General features: G+C 43.3%; 1 protein-coding gene across 1 annotated transcript in view; it reads right to left on the bottom strand.

Moving 5' to 3' along the window:
- The window catches only part of LOC143963861 (neuronal acetylcholine receptor subunit alpha-3-like), a 49,330-nt gene extending 38,401 nt beyond the window's left edge, over positions 1-10,929 (bottom strand). The window contains exons 1-2 of the mRNA XM_077473599.1: positions 10,738-10,929; positions 1,444-1,583 (exon numbers count right to left, since the gene is read on the bottom strand). Of these exons, the coding sequence (XP_077329725.1) occupies positions 1,444-1,583; positions 10,738-10,822 (225 nt within the window). The 5' untranslated portion in view covers positions 10,823-10,929. The remainder of the gene's footprint in view (positions 1-1,443; positions 1,584-10,737) is intronic.
- Positions 10,930-16,139: the final 5,210 nt, after the last annotated feature.

The raw sequence follows: 16,139 nt of genomic DNA, 5'->3' as shown, positions 1-16,139 counted from the left end.
CTGTCAGTGTTGAAGCACGTTGACAGCTAATGACTCATTCGTTGTTAAGGATGCGGCGGGCAGCTTCCCGGCTTGCTTCTTAAAGCGGGAGTCCGCCGGGAGTTCTGCCGTTTTTTTTTTTAAAAGCCAGCAGCTAAAAATACTGCAGCTGCTGACTTTTAAAATAAGGACACTTACCCGCCCAGCGCGGCCGCGATGTCGGCACCCGAAGCCGATCTCTCGACCGTCTCTCGGGTGCTGCCGCCGCCATCTTGGTTATGAGAATCAGGAAGTGGAGCCTTTCGGCTTCATTTCCCGGTTCCCTACTGCGCATTCGCGAGTCGCGCTACGCAATAAGGATGGACCCGCTGCCTCTGGGATCTGTGTGTTTCCCAGCAGGCAGCGGGGGACTTTCGGAAAGGGGCGTAGATTCTGCAGAATCTACGCCCCTTTCCACAGAGAGCTATCCCGGAAGTGGGTGCAGATACCTGTACACCCCCCTCCCCCCTGAAAGGTGCCAATTGTGGCGCCGGAGGGGGGGAGGATTCCAATGAGCGGAAGGTCCACTTTAGGGTGGACCTCCGCTTTAACAACCAGCCAATCACTGTACCCTGATTGGGCAAAGCCTGTCAGGTGCATTGCTTCAGCCAATCTGGGCTTAGAATGCACTGTGCTGCGCGCAGTGCATTGTGGGGCACTCAACAGGGGAACATCCCACTAAGTGCCCCACAAATTAAGGTGTTCACCCAACGGGCGATGTTCAGGACGAATTTATGCTCAGTCAACACAAGTGAGCAATTTGCATTGGGGTCCACCAGCAGGTCCAGTTCCAAACTGCCAGGAGAGTCTTTCCCTGCTGGTGTTATGTCATCATTGGGCTGCAGTACTGACGTCCACCAGCGGATGAATCCTGGCAGTATGGAACAGACAACACTCCCCGTGCTCAGGTGTTACATGAGCACAATCACTGACAGTCCCATAAATACCCGGCAAGCCCTCACATGCTTGCTTTGGTATCTTTCTACCTTGTGCCCTGGCCTGTACCCTGAGCCTGCATCCGATCCCATCCTGATCCTGTCCCTCCTGTGTTCCTGTCCCCTTGTAAGCCTGATCCCGTCCATTATCTCCCTCTCTTGTCCTACCCTTGTTCATTTGCTGATCCCCTGTGTATGACCCTGGCCTGGCTAACGTGTTTGATTTCGGTACTTCCCTTTGGCTGTATATATTATCTGTTGTCTGTGGGTTTCTGTTGCTTGGTTGAGCACTATTTGTATTTGGGGTGTTTACTTATTTATATCACTTATCTTAAATAAATGTTATTCTTATTCACTAACATGCGTTTTGGTTTCCTCTTTGCAGTCCATACAATCTGGTCACACCTGTTCATGACAGCAGGTGTGGTGGTACATTTCAATCCCATTTAATCAAAAGCAATAAAAAAAAAAACATAAATCAAATCCTCACCACTTTGACAAGCTGGGACATTGACACCTCAAACTGCACAATGACAGGATCAGATACGTTCTCCACTGGTCGAATGTATGGGTTGTATCTTTTAAACAAGGTTGTATATAACTCGTGCTCAGCCTTAGAACAAGCACACACTGAAAATGAAACAAAGTGTTAAAGTTATAAAGTGTTCAGTAAATGAATATAAATAGGAGGAAATAAGCTAGGAAGCAGGTAGGAACACCTTACTGTGCCCTGTCCTACAACTAGCTAAAATCACAAAGTAGAGGAAATCCAGGCATTACTTAACTAGTCTTAAAAACGCTTCATCCCCCCCCAACACCTATACTAACTAAGCTGTATAAAAAAGATGTATATACTTACCTATTTTCAGACTGCTCTTGTCTGGTAACGTAATCTCCCCTGACCGAACCAGAGCAGCCTGAAAATAAGTATAGATTTACTGTAAGTATAGACACCTTACATAGGTTAGTTAGTATCTCCACCACTGGTTTTAACTGGTTCTCCCCCAAACAGTATAGAGGCTACCAGCCACCCAAGCAACAGTCCATTCACTTCAGCTCTGATAGACAGTCTAGGGCAGGGGTCTTCAAACTACGGCCCTCCAGTTGTTCAGGAACTACAATTCCCATCATGCCTAGTCATGTCTGTGAATGTCAGAGTTTTACAATGCCTCCTGGGATGTGTAGTTTCGCAACAGCTGGAGGGCCGTAGTTTGAGGATCCCTGGTCTAGGGGTTGTCTTTTTGTTATTTATTTTTGGTAAAGCTTGTAACAGGAGAGGGGTTGAGGCATGGGATACTCCAAAATGGTTAGTACTTAGCAATTAGGGGAAAGACTTCTCCTTAAAGCAGAGGTCCACCCTAAAAAAAAATTACAAAAAATGCTCCTAAAAATGTGAAAAAAAAATGTGAAAAAACATTTTTTTTACTTACCAGAAATGGCTGTTGCTAGGCAGATTGTCCTAATCTACCACTACCTACTCCACGATGATCTTCATTCTTCTCTTCCTCGTGTTTTCTTCTGGGGAATAAGGTGCGCTGTGTTATGGGAACTGTGTGTGTCCCAGAACACAGCTGGTCATTCACAAAGCGCCACGCGACTCGCTCATGCGCAGTGGGAAACCTTGTGTCTTCACTGACTGTTTCCCTTAGTTCGATTTGGCGGTGCCGGGACCTGATCCGATGGACAGATTGGCCTTGGGTGGCCAACCTCGCGTGCACCCTGGACAGGTAAGTGTGCTTATTAAACAGTTTTTGTAGCTGCTGACTTTTACATTTTTTTCAGCTGGACCTCCGCTTTAAGAAACTGTGAATATTGGACAGTCAGAGGCCTCACAGCTGGGGATCATGAGGCAAGTCTGTTCGGTATCTGGTTACCCTGCACCACTGCACAGTTATTGGTACCCAGTGCAATGTCAGGAACACCGCACAGTACAAAAAAAAACGCTCTTCTTAAAGCTCACAGTCCAGGACACTGCTAAGAACAGGGAATGGGAAGTATCTGAGACCCTGTGAGAGCAGGCTCAGTCTACGTTACTGCTGGCACTTATAGTATATCCCAAAAGCACACCGTCATCTAAAAATCATTTCAGGGTCATTACTCAAAAATTCCCAGGACAGCTTCCAACTTCCTCTGGACACAATCCAGTGAATAAGACAGTTCCCAGATCCCTTTGATGAAATGCTGCAGTCAGTTCCAGATCACTTCCAGCTCTGCCACAGCTGAGAACTCACAGTACAGCAACACAGTCCACAGACTGCCTCAGGAAATAGCTCCTGAAGATTGGAACTCTCTTGAGAGAAAGAGACCCATATCTCCAGTGCTTCAGACTATTTATCCCCTTTCCAGCCCCATTCTTGACACTCCTCTCCAGGAGTTGGATATTTGAATTCTTCCTCCTTCAGCTCTAGAAGCTTCTTTCAAAGACGGGGAACATAATCAAACTCCCAGCCTGTGAAACCATGAACAGACCAGGGCAAACAATCACTGCTCCCTTGATTGTTGACGGAAACAAAAACTAAATTAGCCTAGCATCATACACTAGGAGGGTGCTACATATCTTAAAGTATAACTGTGACCTGTCTGTGAATGTACAAGTGTAACGATACCCTTGAAGAAGCTGCTTAAGTTTGCCCCCTCTGGCACACCTGGCAATAGTGTAAGTGCAATGGCCAATGAGAAACACACACGTTATGATAAAACACAGAAATTGTCTTTACTGCAATTGTTCTGTGGAAGAATAAGAAACAGTAACAGTATATAGTCAAGTAATCAACTAGAGATCAATAACTGAGATTTAAGAGCAATATAGCTCTCAATCCTATATCGAAGCTGCATTCAGGGGATTCCAAACCTGAGAATGTCCCCAAGAGCAGAGGCACACTTTAATGGTAAATAAAGCACAATATGGTACTTCAAATTAGATTGGTTTCCTTCACTCAAATTGGGTCTATAAGTCCAGGCAGGAGGAGAGCAGAGGAATGACACTCTTTGTGTCCTGCCTCTTTCTACTGTCCCCTGACTCCACAGGCCCAACTTTACACACCTATTCAAGTCAACAAACAATGATTTAACTTAATAGATAAACTGTCCCACACACCCAATGCATGCGCAGAACCCTGAATATGTGTGAATCCGTATGGCACTAACAGCTTCAGTCCTTTTTGAAGAAAAGATATGCTTTGGCGCCTTCAGCTAGCCACTTTTGTTGGTACACTTTAACTGCTGGGTAGCAGGGCAAACAATATAACTGGCCCAAATTATCAAGTGAAACAGACAAGGTGAGAGGGCAATGATGTCTGTATACAATGTCCCAGAAATGGATAGCCTTAACCTTTATCCCTGCAGTACTACAAGTGTCGGCAAGATGAGTACCAGTAATGATGTTTGTATACAGTGTTAACGTAACACCTTCTGTAGTGCAGTGTCTCTGTTCCCTGCAGATGGGCAGAAAGCAGATGGGCAGAAATACCCTCACCAAATCCTGCAATCAGGGCCCAAGCGAATGTCCTTGAACAGGCAGGCTTTCATGGCAAACCGACCAGTCCCCTCACACTGGAAGGGTCCATTGTTGGTGGAGATGTGCCTCGATATTCATCTGGGATCCCCCTCTCTCAGGCTGGATGTCCCAAATCGCAGTGGAGGCCTGAATCGCACAGGGAGATTTGAGAGACAGCACCTCTCCCTCAGGTCTGGTCTCTTTACTCCCTCATGGCTGACTGAACTTTACCTCAGGACACAAGATGGAGTCTTTTACTTTCCTGTCAGCAGAGCCTGCTAGGATTTGTATTTCTCCCTGTATACTAGTCTATGGGGCCGTTTTGTGTGGGAACTGCATGTCCCAGAATCAATTGCTGCTCTCCCCGCAGTTCAGTACAATCTCTCCTATTGGCTGTTGTAACTGTGCCTGATTGGTTTTCCTCTTCCAACCAATAAGGGCACAAGAGGGGCTACTGAATGCACAGCTCTGTGTGTGTCAACTCACATTACATTACTCAGTCAGTAAAAACAGGAAGAAGTAGGGGGGTGAAAAATCCCCCTTAAAGCTGCTAGCAGGCAGCTCTCCCTAAGTCTAGATGGAAAGCCTGTGTACATTGTTCCAGCCAGCTTGGTGGGATTGCGGGTCATGAAGTGAGACACTCACTACCCAAAGATCCTTTGTTCCCCAAAGGAAGTAACAGTCCTTGACCTGGTACGTGCTTTTAGAATACACGCAGAGAAAAACAGGTAAATGTACACAGGAAAACAAACAGTTGCATAAGAACCTGGCAGAGGAATCTCCCACCAATGAGCATAGAAACGAACGTTGTCCTGCCTACAGGCCACCTTAATTGGAATGGCCCAGGTAGATGTGCCAGGGGGTGAGTTAAGGTTGCCTTTCACCAAATATGCAGTGAGAAGGTCAGGCTATACAAGAGTCCCTGGGGGGGGGGGGGGGGGGGGAATAACTTCTTCGGTGCTCTCACCCACAAGTTGGTCTCTTGAGAGGATGCTTAATTCTTCGCTTTGTTTGTTCCACTGGCTAAGGCACGATAGGCTCACTAGCCTCCTCTTTCTGTTTAACTACTTCTGCCTCCTGCAGATTGGTTTCTTCCACTTCTGCTATGGAAAGGGAGATACTTCTGACCCTTCTTCTGGCAGTGAGGGTAAGGGATCACATCTGGGGACAGCAGGGGTTAACAGTCGGTCCACCAGATTGGTGTTGGTCCCTATGATTAGCGCACTTCCTGTGGACCCTGGCAACTGAGAAAACACAATAGCCAGTGAGTCAAAGTCCTGAGGCTTCCCAGTCCTCAATGGATCACACGACAACTTGATCCGTAGATATCCATTATAGGGGTAATCTTCTGTTTGAATCCCCTGGATCTCTATATCTTCCAACTTCCGCAGGGGTATGTATGACATATACCTGTTGTAAAAGCCTCTAGTTAAAAAGGTCACCTGAGCATCTGAATCAAAAAGGGCTCTTGTGTAGATTCCTTCCACCAAGACAGGCACTACAGACAAAGGGCTTACTAACTGGGCAGGAGGCCTGGTGGAAGCATTTGGAATAGCAGGCTTGTGTGAATGGACTCATGCTTCCTTCATCTGGCGGCATCAAGAATTGTGTTTCCATTGACATCTTGGAGGCTGGTAAGCATTGCTCACTGAGACGGCATAAACTGCAGGTGTTCTCCATTGTTCCCTTACAGATTCAGGGAAAGTTTTTCTTGAATGGCCAGATCTTCTCTCCATCCTTGGGTCACTTCGTTGAGGTCCACACCAGTTTTCTGCCCTCCTTGGTGGACTAAGACATATTTGCTAGTAGTGACCTACACCTCCACAGTTTAGACAGACGTCTTGATTCATGGCCTCTGGCTAGATGCAGTAGGCAAGTCTGGGGGTACAGTCACCCTTGTTGGACAACTCAGTACATTTTGCTGTCAATTGGTTCATCACTTCCATCATCTGGGATACCTGCATCTTCAGGTTATTCTTCTTCTTCTGTGGCTATCTCAGACTTGAGGTAAAATGATTTGGTCATCACTTTTATCAGCTGTGACACTTGAGTCTTGAGAAGTTCGACCTCAGAGTTGTCACCAGCTGTACTGGCCACTCTGACCTCAACAACCGATTCAGACTTTTGACTCTTCTTCTTGTTCTGCGTCATGGCCTCTTCTTCCCACACATTCCTGATCAGATCTGGATACTGCAGGATGAAACCATTTTGCCTGGTTCTCAGCAGGATGGTGATGGGGTCCAAAGTCTGAGCACCCCACAAGACTTGTTGTGCACAGACCTCATCTACTTTCTGGGGATCCAAACCCTTCTTCAGTAGGATTTGATGCAGTATGTTATCCAAATGCCTCACATAGTCGGATAACTTTTCCCCTGAGTTCTGGTAAGTATGCTCAAACTGGTACATGAGGTTGGAAGCTTTTTCAGTGCACACATCCTGCAGAATGTTCAGGTAGTTCAACACAATGCAATATTTCTTACTGAGCTTCAGATTGCGGATAGCTTTTGAGGCAGGGCCTCTTAGGTGCTCTATAATTCTCTGCTTCTTGTGAATCTCAGAAATTTCCCATTCATCCAGGGCTTGCGTGGCCTGATCCAGCCACTCTTCAAAGTTGTCATCCTCTGTAGGCACAGGATGTCTCCCAGAGAAGGTCCTGAGTTTCTGATACCCACTTTCAGCATACACTGGAGTATCCCTCTGATACTTTGCCACAAAGTCTCCCAAGGCAGTGAAAAACTCTGTAGGTCAAAAACTGAGATTTAAAGGAGTGTTCCAGTGGGGAATTTTTTTTTTTAAAGTCAGCAGCTAAAAAAAAAGTAGCTGCTGACTTTTAATAGGAACACTCACCTTTCCATGGTGCCCACAATGTCGGCTGCCCGAGGCTGACCCGTCCCTTGGCTCTCAGGGTCCAGCGCCGCTATCCTCACTTGCGGCTTCACTGCCCATTTCCTACTGTGCATGCGGGAGTCGCGCATCGCTTTGTGAATGGGACGCGCTGTGTTAGGAAACACACAGTTCCCAGAACACCGTGTGCCCCATTACCCAGAAGACAATGCGACAAGGAGAGAAGACTGAAGGACCAAAGATCAACATTTGAGAATTAATTGATACACAGTGCATGCAGCTACATGAGGGGTTATTTTAAAGCCTACATTATCTCCGGTTGGTTACAAAATCATTAAAATTCTCCCACTTTCCCACAGACGAGAAAATAATCTAATGCTCTAATGCTCTTTCCAGGGACTATCTTAATCCACAGACCCATGGTCTTCCTCCTTGCCAAGTCCATTTGGGGTAACTGGTCCCCTGAAGTCACTCTTCTGGCCAGTTTCCAACCTGTTTTCACTGTCTCTTTCACCATTGCTTCTGCTGTAAATTTTGAGGATGAATTGTTCCACTCATGCAGCTACAGAGGTCAGTGAGGGCTTATTTTAAAGCCCAAGTCTCGGCAGTAACAAAATCAATAAAGTTGCCCCCGTACCTCCACAGATGTTAAAGAATCGAATACTCTTTCAAAGGGGTGAGATAACAGAGTAATAATAAAAATGACTGAAATAATTGAAGTGGTTCCAAAGGCATTCTATGCATTAAGATTTAAAAAAATTCAGTGTGGAGCAGCCCTTCCTCCAGAATACTTACCTAAGCCCCATCTCAATCCAGTGATGTTGCATAAGAGGCTCGGTTGTCTGGAACTCTCCCTCCTCATTGGTTGGGGCAGCAGCTGGTGCTATTGGCTCCTGCTGCTGTCAATCAAAGTCAGTGAGCCAATGAGGAGAATGGGTGGAGGGGCCGAGCCACATCTCCATGTCTGAATGAACACACAGAGCAGTAGCTCAGCTCGGGTGCCCCCATAGCAAGCTGCTTGCTGTGGGGGCACTTGGCAGGAGGAAGGGGCCAGGAGTGCTGGCGAGGGACCCGAGAAGAGGAGGATCTGGGCTGCTCTGTGCAAAACCACTGCACAAAGCAGGTAAGTATAACATGTTTGTTATTTTAAAAAAACAAGACTAATATTACTTTAATCCAAGGCCACTTGGTTCCTCCCTGCCAAGCCCAATTGATGAAACGTCCATGAAGTCACTCTTTTAGCTGGTCTCTAACCAGTCTTGTCAACCCATCTCTTGCCAATATCATCACATACAGTGCAGGTCCACTGGCCTTGTCATCAAGATCTTCATGCAAGGCCTGCTTCAAGCTTTATTTGCCTATTAATATTGATATTATTATTAATAATAATAATAATAATATTGTTACCTCTATTTAAACTGATTGTAAAGCCTCTTTTTTTTTTTCTCTAAAAATAACAAAGATGTTATACTTACCTGCTCTGTGAAATGGTTTTGCACAGAACAGCCCAGATCCTCCTCTTCTCAGGTCCCTCTCCGGTGCTCCTAGCCCCTCCCTCCTGTTGAGTGCCCCCATCACAAGCAGCTTGCTATGGGGGACCCCCAGCCAAGCCACAGCTCTGTGTAGCCATTCAGACATGGAGTCCCAGTTTGGCCATGCCCTCTCTCTCTTCTAATTGGCTAACTGACTTTGATTGCCAGCAGCAGGAGCCAATGGCACTGCTGCTGTGTCCTAGCCAATCAGGAGTGAGAGTCCCAGCCGGCTGAAGCACTCATGGACATTGTTGGAGAAAGAGGGCGCTCCAGTACATATTGGGGGGGGGGGGGGGGGGGGCTGAGGGTGGCTGAAGGTTTTTTATCTTAATGCATAGAATGTATTAAGATAAAAATCTGACTTTACAACCCCATTAAGTGCCAAAGATTTGCAGAGAACTTTACAAAAGCAAGATGCAGAACCAAGTAAATGTTAGAATCAATGTAGCATCACAATGTAATATTATTTAAATATATAAGGATAAGGCCCCCTTTTTCAATCTAAATATTAAACCTTACTCCGTTGAACAGGATACCAATCATTGTTATAGGGACATACAGAAAAGATGTAGCTTTTTTTACTTAAGCCCTACCTCCTGGTCCTTCGGGAGTGGTTGATTGCACTATTCAATGGGTAAAAAAAATGTAGATAGAAAAAAGTGCAAGAGCTGCGTCTTGTCTGAGGTGTGTGATCATCTAAAACCTTTATCTCCTTGATATTTATCAAGTTTATATTCACTAACCCTGTCTGTATAGGAGGTAGTATAAGTTAGGGATGGTGCAGATTTTGATGCATTTTACATGCGCTTGAAAATCTTTTCTATCCATTCCTAATGAAGGTGCATTTATTTTTGGAAACCACAGCAGAGACATCACTGCTTGGAAAAAAGATGTTCAATAATATCCATAATCATATCAGACAAGGACTGCATTTTGTAAAGTGTGTTAAAATTACTGAATTCCATTCTATCTACTGAAAAAGACTTCACGAAAATATGTAGGATCAACACCCAGTGAATAAAGGACACTGTTCCTATAATGAAATTGACTTGAATACATGTTCATTTATGTTTTCATCTCATAATTTATTGAACATTACAGAACAGGTCAGTTTATGAAAACCAGATAGCTGTAGTTAGTATTAATGGTATGCATGTAAATATTACAACTCACAACTTGCAAATATCATATACTGAAGATTGTAAATGTGCAGTTTAAAAAAAAAAGTTCTTGGTATATTTTAGCTTATTTAGGTATCCTGACACAACAATTTCCCGTTCAGTGAATAAGTGCATATACTGTACCTGCCCATTCAAATACCCCTCTAATTTCTAGTACTGCATTTCTCAGGTATGCATACACATAGCCATATTTCTGATATTTAAAATAAACCCTAAAGATAGCAGTTTATAATTTTTAGAAAGGTGCCCGCCATGCAGTTTAATTAATAAATTAGTATTTTGATGTAATTAAAGATAACATTATTAAATACATGCTATCACTAAAGTGTCAATGGTATTATATAGATATAATTCAGGGTTAGTTATATGAAAAAGTCACATGTCAAAGGGTACTGATAAACATTTGGAGATATAAAGGGATACACATAATAATCATTAAGATTACGAAACAAATATAATAAACAACAGAGACACCAAATAAAGCAAAGTTTTATACAAGGAGATATTTCACATATTTAACTTCATCTTGGAATGTACTTTACCTCTCAATATCACATTTAGTATACAGGTATAATAATAATAAATCACACTGTATGTAAGGTGATTTTAATGTATGCTTGAATCAATGTAACACATTTTTATACATGCATAAATACCCCCTTCCCAGGTCACTGTGTGTCACAACCTGTTATAAAGAATGAACACAAATGGTGATTATGGATACTACTCACCCTTACTTAATGCCAGAATTATTGTGCATACATACAGCCACTTCATTGTCTCCAACATACGAAAAATACACAAATGCAGATCCATAGGGGTGTAGTCAGACACTAGCAGATGCTGTATAACAAGGGTCTGCACTACACTATCTGATAAACTTATGAGCAATAAAGCAGCTTTGTCCTCCTCCCCCAGCACAACCTCTCCCTTGTATAAGCATGAACAAACCACAAATGAACAGCAAACAACGGCTTCAAATATGCAATGTGTAACGCAATTAGGTTTGAATTATTTTTAAAAAACAATATTTATAACAGCCTTTGTCATATTATTTTAAAAAGATATTGTCATGTTTGTAAAAATTTAAATTGTATTAAACCAAAAAAATAAATATTTCGCAGTTTACCACTGCTTAGATATGATGGCTGCATTTCTATTTTTAGGATTTTTTTTCTCTTTATTTTTATCTGGTGATTCGGCAAGTAACGCGCTTCCTGTCTTAGGGTGTCACCACTCCACTGGAGAAGGAACGCAGACACCTTTGGACAGCAGCATTGTCAGTCTGGGCAGATGGAAGTGTTATATTACATTAAAATCACCTTACATACAGTGTTATTTATTCTTATTATACCTGTAGCGCCGGTACTCCTAACGAGTACGTGCTATATGTTTAAATTTAGTTTTTGCCCAAAACTGTAATGAGTTTTGGGACTAATTGTGCTAAATTGTACTTTGGCATCAGTTTGGCTGGGCTTTATAGAAGTTCTGCCTGGTCATGGGTGGCGTTGTACACCTGTGGGAGGCTATAGAACGCAGTCTGGTCAGACGCATTGGGTACCAATCTCTATCTCGGAACCAATCAGTGGGCACGTTTGTCTCACTGCGTAATCTGGGAAGGGGTACTTAAGGTGCCAAAGTCACATGGTTCAGGGTCCCGGGCCAGAAGTTGTTGTTGACTCCATGGTCCTGGTCCTCCTGACCAGCCCCCAGGGGCCCTTATGGCTTGGGGTGCAGATCCATCCATTTCCGAGCCTCAGAACTGGCTAGTTCGAGGCACAGTAACTGGAAGGAGGATTCGAAGGTGTTCCGGTCCCGTCTCGGGTTTTGGAGAGGCCCAGCAACTCTACGCACGACCAGGGGAGGACTCTTCCGTAGGAGAGCCACACACAAGGCTGGCTGCTTGGTAAGAGCCTGGAAGCTGAGCTGCCATGGACATTGCTTGAATCCATAAATCTTACAGTATCGCCGGTCTGGCTGAAACATTCTGCTACAGTAATAAAAGTTCCTACTTCTACCCTTCCAGTTGTAACTAAGTTTCCAAGTTTCCAACCAAGTCTGCGTGAGAGACTTTGAAAAGCTAGAGCTACAGTTAAAGAGTCCAGTTGCAAGCGTCTGTTCCCTGGACTGTGTTCATAGAGAGAGACTTTTATTGAAGTCAGCAGTTCCAAGCACCTGAGCTAAACTTTACCCTGATACGCTCTATTCCCAACTTAGAGACTGAGTTTGTTCAACCGTTTATTGCAAAATAAAAATCCTGACAAAGAATTCAAGTGTTGGTCTCTACAGTTATTGGGTTATCAACCCTGGGAACCCCTAGACAAGGACAAAGAGTACGAGCTGGAGGAGGTAATCGGTAAGCCCAGAAAATTTCAGCAGCTCCTTCGGGGGTTAGTGCTACATACCTGTATACTAAATGTGATATTGAGAGGTAAAGTAGATTCCAAGATGAAGTTAAATATGTGCAATATCTCCTTGTATAAAACTTTGCTTCATTTGGTGTCTCTGTTGTTTATTATATTGTTTTGTAATCTTAATGATTATTATGTGTATCCCTTTATATCTGCAAATGTTTATCAGTTCCCTTTGACATGTGGCAGTTTCAAATAACTAACCCTGAATTATGTCTCTCGCAAAAACTTACAAAATCTGCAGGGGATCAAATAATTATATTTGCCACTGTGTATACATGCGAATGGACTCCCACTGTAATAATACAACGCAGGAGCCGATCAGCGGGTACCGCAGACTTGATGTCCTCCGACACCAGCTGATCATCCAAGACAGAGACAGAATGGAAGTCTGCCTATGTAAACCAGGCAGATTGTCGTTCTGTCAGTAGAGAAGGCGTAGATCCTGTATTCCTGCAAAGCAGGGACAAGAATCCATGTCTTCCCTAGTAAAAGCACCTCACACGCTGTACATGAACAAAGGCTAGGCACACAGTTAACTCTTCCCAGCCAGTGTCATTAGTACAGTGACAGTGCATATTTTTTAGCGCTGATCACTGTATTAGTGTCACTGGTTCCCAAAAAAGTGTCAGTTAGTGTCCTATTTGTCCACCGCGATATTGCAGTTGCTGATTGCCACCCTTATTAGTAAAAAAAAAAAAATAATTACATAAATATAACCCATATCTTCTAGATGCTATAACCTTGGTGTAAACCAATCAAAGTACGCTTATTGGGATTTTTTTTTACCAAAAATATGTGGCAGAATACATATTGGCCTAAATTGATGAACAGATTAGATTTTTTTTTAAATTTTATTGGGTATGTTTTATAGCAGAAAGTAAAAAACCTTGTTTTTTTTCAAAATTGTTGTTTTTTTGTTTACAGTGCAAAAAATAAAAAACGCAGAAATGATCAAATACCACAAAAAAATCTCTATCTGGGGGAAAAAAGACATACTTTTTATTTGGGTACAGCATTGTTCAAATGCACAATTTTCAGTCAAAGTAACTCTGTGCAGTATTGCAAAAAAAGACCTGGTCGTGGAGGGAGAGTAAATCTTCTGAAGCTGAAGTGGTTAAGCTGAAATCAACAACATGTACCTTCTTAGAAATATCATCAGTCTCCAATACAAACCATGTCTTCTCTTCAGGAGCGTCATTATACATAGTGCCAACTAAAACCCCCACCCTTTGCCCAGATCTTCTTCAGTAGAGTCAACCAGCACCAACTGGGACTCCATCCTGCATCCAAACAAGGACAGTTCCAGACACAGTCATATATAGGCCTCATCAGGGAGGCAGGCCTGAAAACAGCTCACATCACATGCACTTTCCTCAGGCTACCACCTGGCCGTAGAGAGAGGTGAAATGCCCATCTCCAAATATTTACACTCTCCCAAGCATGCACAAGGGACAATAAACCTCCTACTGTTGGCTAGAAGAAACATAAATATTAATATCTCAGGACCCGTTCACACCACAAGGTGCAGGAAAGACACATTTCCCACACTGCATGAGAACGCGCTGCCATTGCTGGATGCACAGGTGCCATTATTTGTTAATGCCACCCCAATGCATTTAGGAAACGCAATACGTAGTACCATGCCATTTGGTGTAGCCGATTTGTTAAAGCAGCACCTGCACTTCTCTTTGTTTTTTCCCAGCTGTCAAAGCTGGAACATGTGGGAATGTATATATATATATATATATATATATATATGTATCCTATATAAATCCTATATTATAAAAATAATAATATTGCAATAAACAGGTTCACCTACTAATATACTGAAAGGTGACCACTATACACGTACAGTAGCACAGACCTAGCTATGTGGCACTGTGCATTTGAGATTATAACAATAGGACAGAGACACTGTGAGATACTGTGGGGGAGATTTACTAAAACCCGTGCACACAGAATCTGGTGCAGCTGTGCTTAGTAACCAATCAGCTTCCAACTTCAACTTGTTCAATTAAGCTTTGTAAAAAAAAAAAAACTAGAAGCTGATTGGTTACTATGCACAGCTGCAACAGATTCTGTGTGCACCAGTTTTAGTAAATCTCATCAAGAATGTCTGTCACAAGGAGTCAGATACACATTCAAGAAGCTGTGGGTAGCTGAAGTTAAACTATTAGAAACATAATAATGCTTGCCTAATAGTCTTTTCTTCTGGTCTGGGTAAAATACAGTAGCAACATCAGCATCAGCTCCAGTGTATATAAGGTTATGTGGCTCAGTTCTGTATCTGCTTCCTGGAAACTCCCCTTTATATAACATGAAAAAAGTAAATTTTTGGGACTTTGAATGAGGCAGGGACTTAGTCATGCCTCCATCCCTATTTGTATAAAAAAGGAGAAAAGGAGCAGAGTGGGACTTTAAATTGTTATGTGTCAGATTTGAATAATAATACATAGTACTGACTATTATCACAATATTTAATCTATATACATACATAAAAGCATGAATGACACTTTTCCATAGGGAAGGATTGTGGGTATAACACCTCCTAACTTCCCATTCGTTTTATGAATAAATACCAAAATATGCACAAAATTCATATATAATTTAAGAGATAATAAAAACACATGATAAGTTTAAACTTGATAGGTACAAATCTTGACGCGTTTCATGGAATTTTATCCACTCTTCAGGAGCAAGCATGTGTACATATAATCGCTGTGTATAGAAAGTGCAACACAAATGGCTGGAAACCCCCTTTGAAAGGGGCATCTTTTCCGGGAGCTGTGGTTTGCGAAAAACCATATGCATGGCCCGTACAAAGCAGCATCCAAGGACACAGAATTCACAGCAGGACAGTCTCCAGGGTGTGACCATGAATGTGTCCTATGATTGTCTTGAGGGACTGATGCTGGAACCTAGGGAATTGTGATGAGTAGTGGTCTGGAAATGCCTGTAGGACAGATCTACCACCCAAGATGGAGCCCACAAGAGTGCACATGGCTCACCTGGTACCGTATGTGGAGAATACTGCTCTTACAACCTATTAGAGACATCCATTAATTGATAATTAAAATGTTAATCCTTCAAAACATTAGGTATGTATAGCTGCATAATGCACACAGCACTGATTTCCCAATTCTCAACTGCTTAAAAAAAAAAACACACACAACACATACACATAAAAAGCCTAAAGCACAGGATGCTCTTAGGCACTAACTCAAATGAATGGCTATAAAAGCAGCATATGTTTTCAGGAATTTCTAATCTATGCTTATATGTATAGCATGTATTATAGATTAGGAATTGCTTCACTGATAGGTGACACTGGTGCTGATGAGCTGAACTAATGAGCACTAACTAATGAGCACTGGTAGTCATAGGCCTAGGAGGCACTGACAGCCCCCGCCCACCCTCCCTCCCAAACAGTTAACCCACTTCAGCCAGTACACTGAGCTGCACTTATCTACCTGACTTCCCTAGCTCCATGCAGAGGCAGAGCTTACTTGTTCTTGTACTTCTATGGTGCTTCCTCCTCCTTGCTTGCAGCGGCGCTGCCCACACTCCTTTCCCACCAGTCTCTCGGGCCGGCCTCTGGATGAGATCAAGCCACCTGGGACGTCAAGGGAGGAGCACGCTCAGCCTCAGTGCACTAGTACAGAGGCTATGCAGCGCAGCGTTCTCTGCAAGGCAATGTATATAGCCGCCACCGAGGTGGG

This window comes from Lithobates pipiens, unplaced genomic scaffold, assembly GCF_037356315.1.
Source record: "Lithobates pipiens isolate NorthernLeopardFrog02 unplaced genomic scaffold, aLitPip1_a1.2 Scaffold_8, whole genome shotgun sequence".
NCBI lineage: Eukaryota > Metazoa > Chordata > Amphibia > Anura > Ranidae > Lithobates > Lithobates pipiens.
The sequence above is the reverse complement of the archived record's forward strand: the minus strand, read 5'-3'. Positions and strand labels throughout refer to the sequence as shown.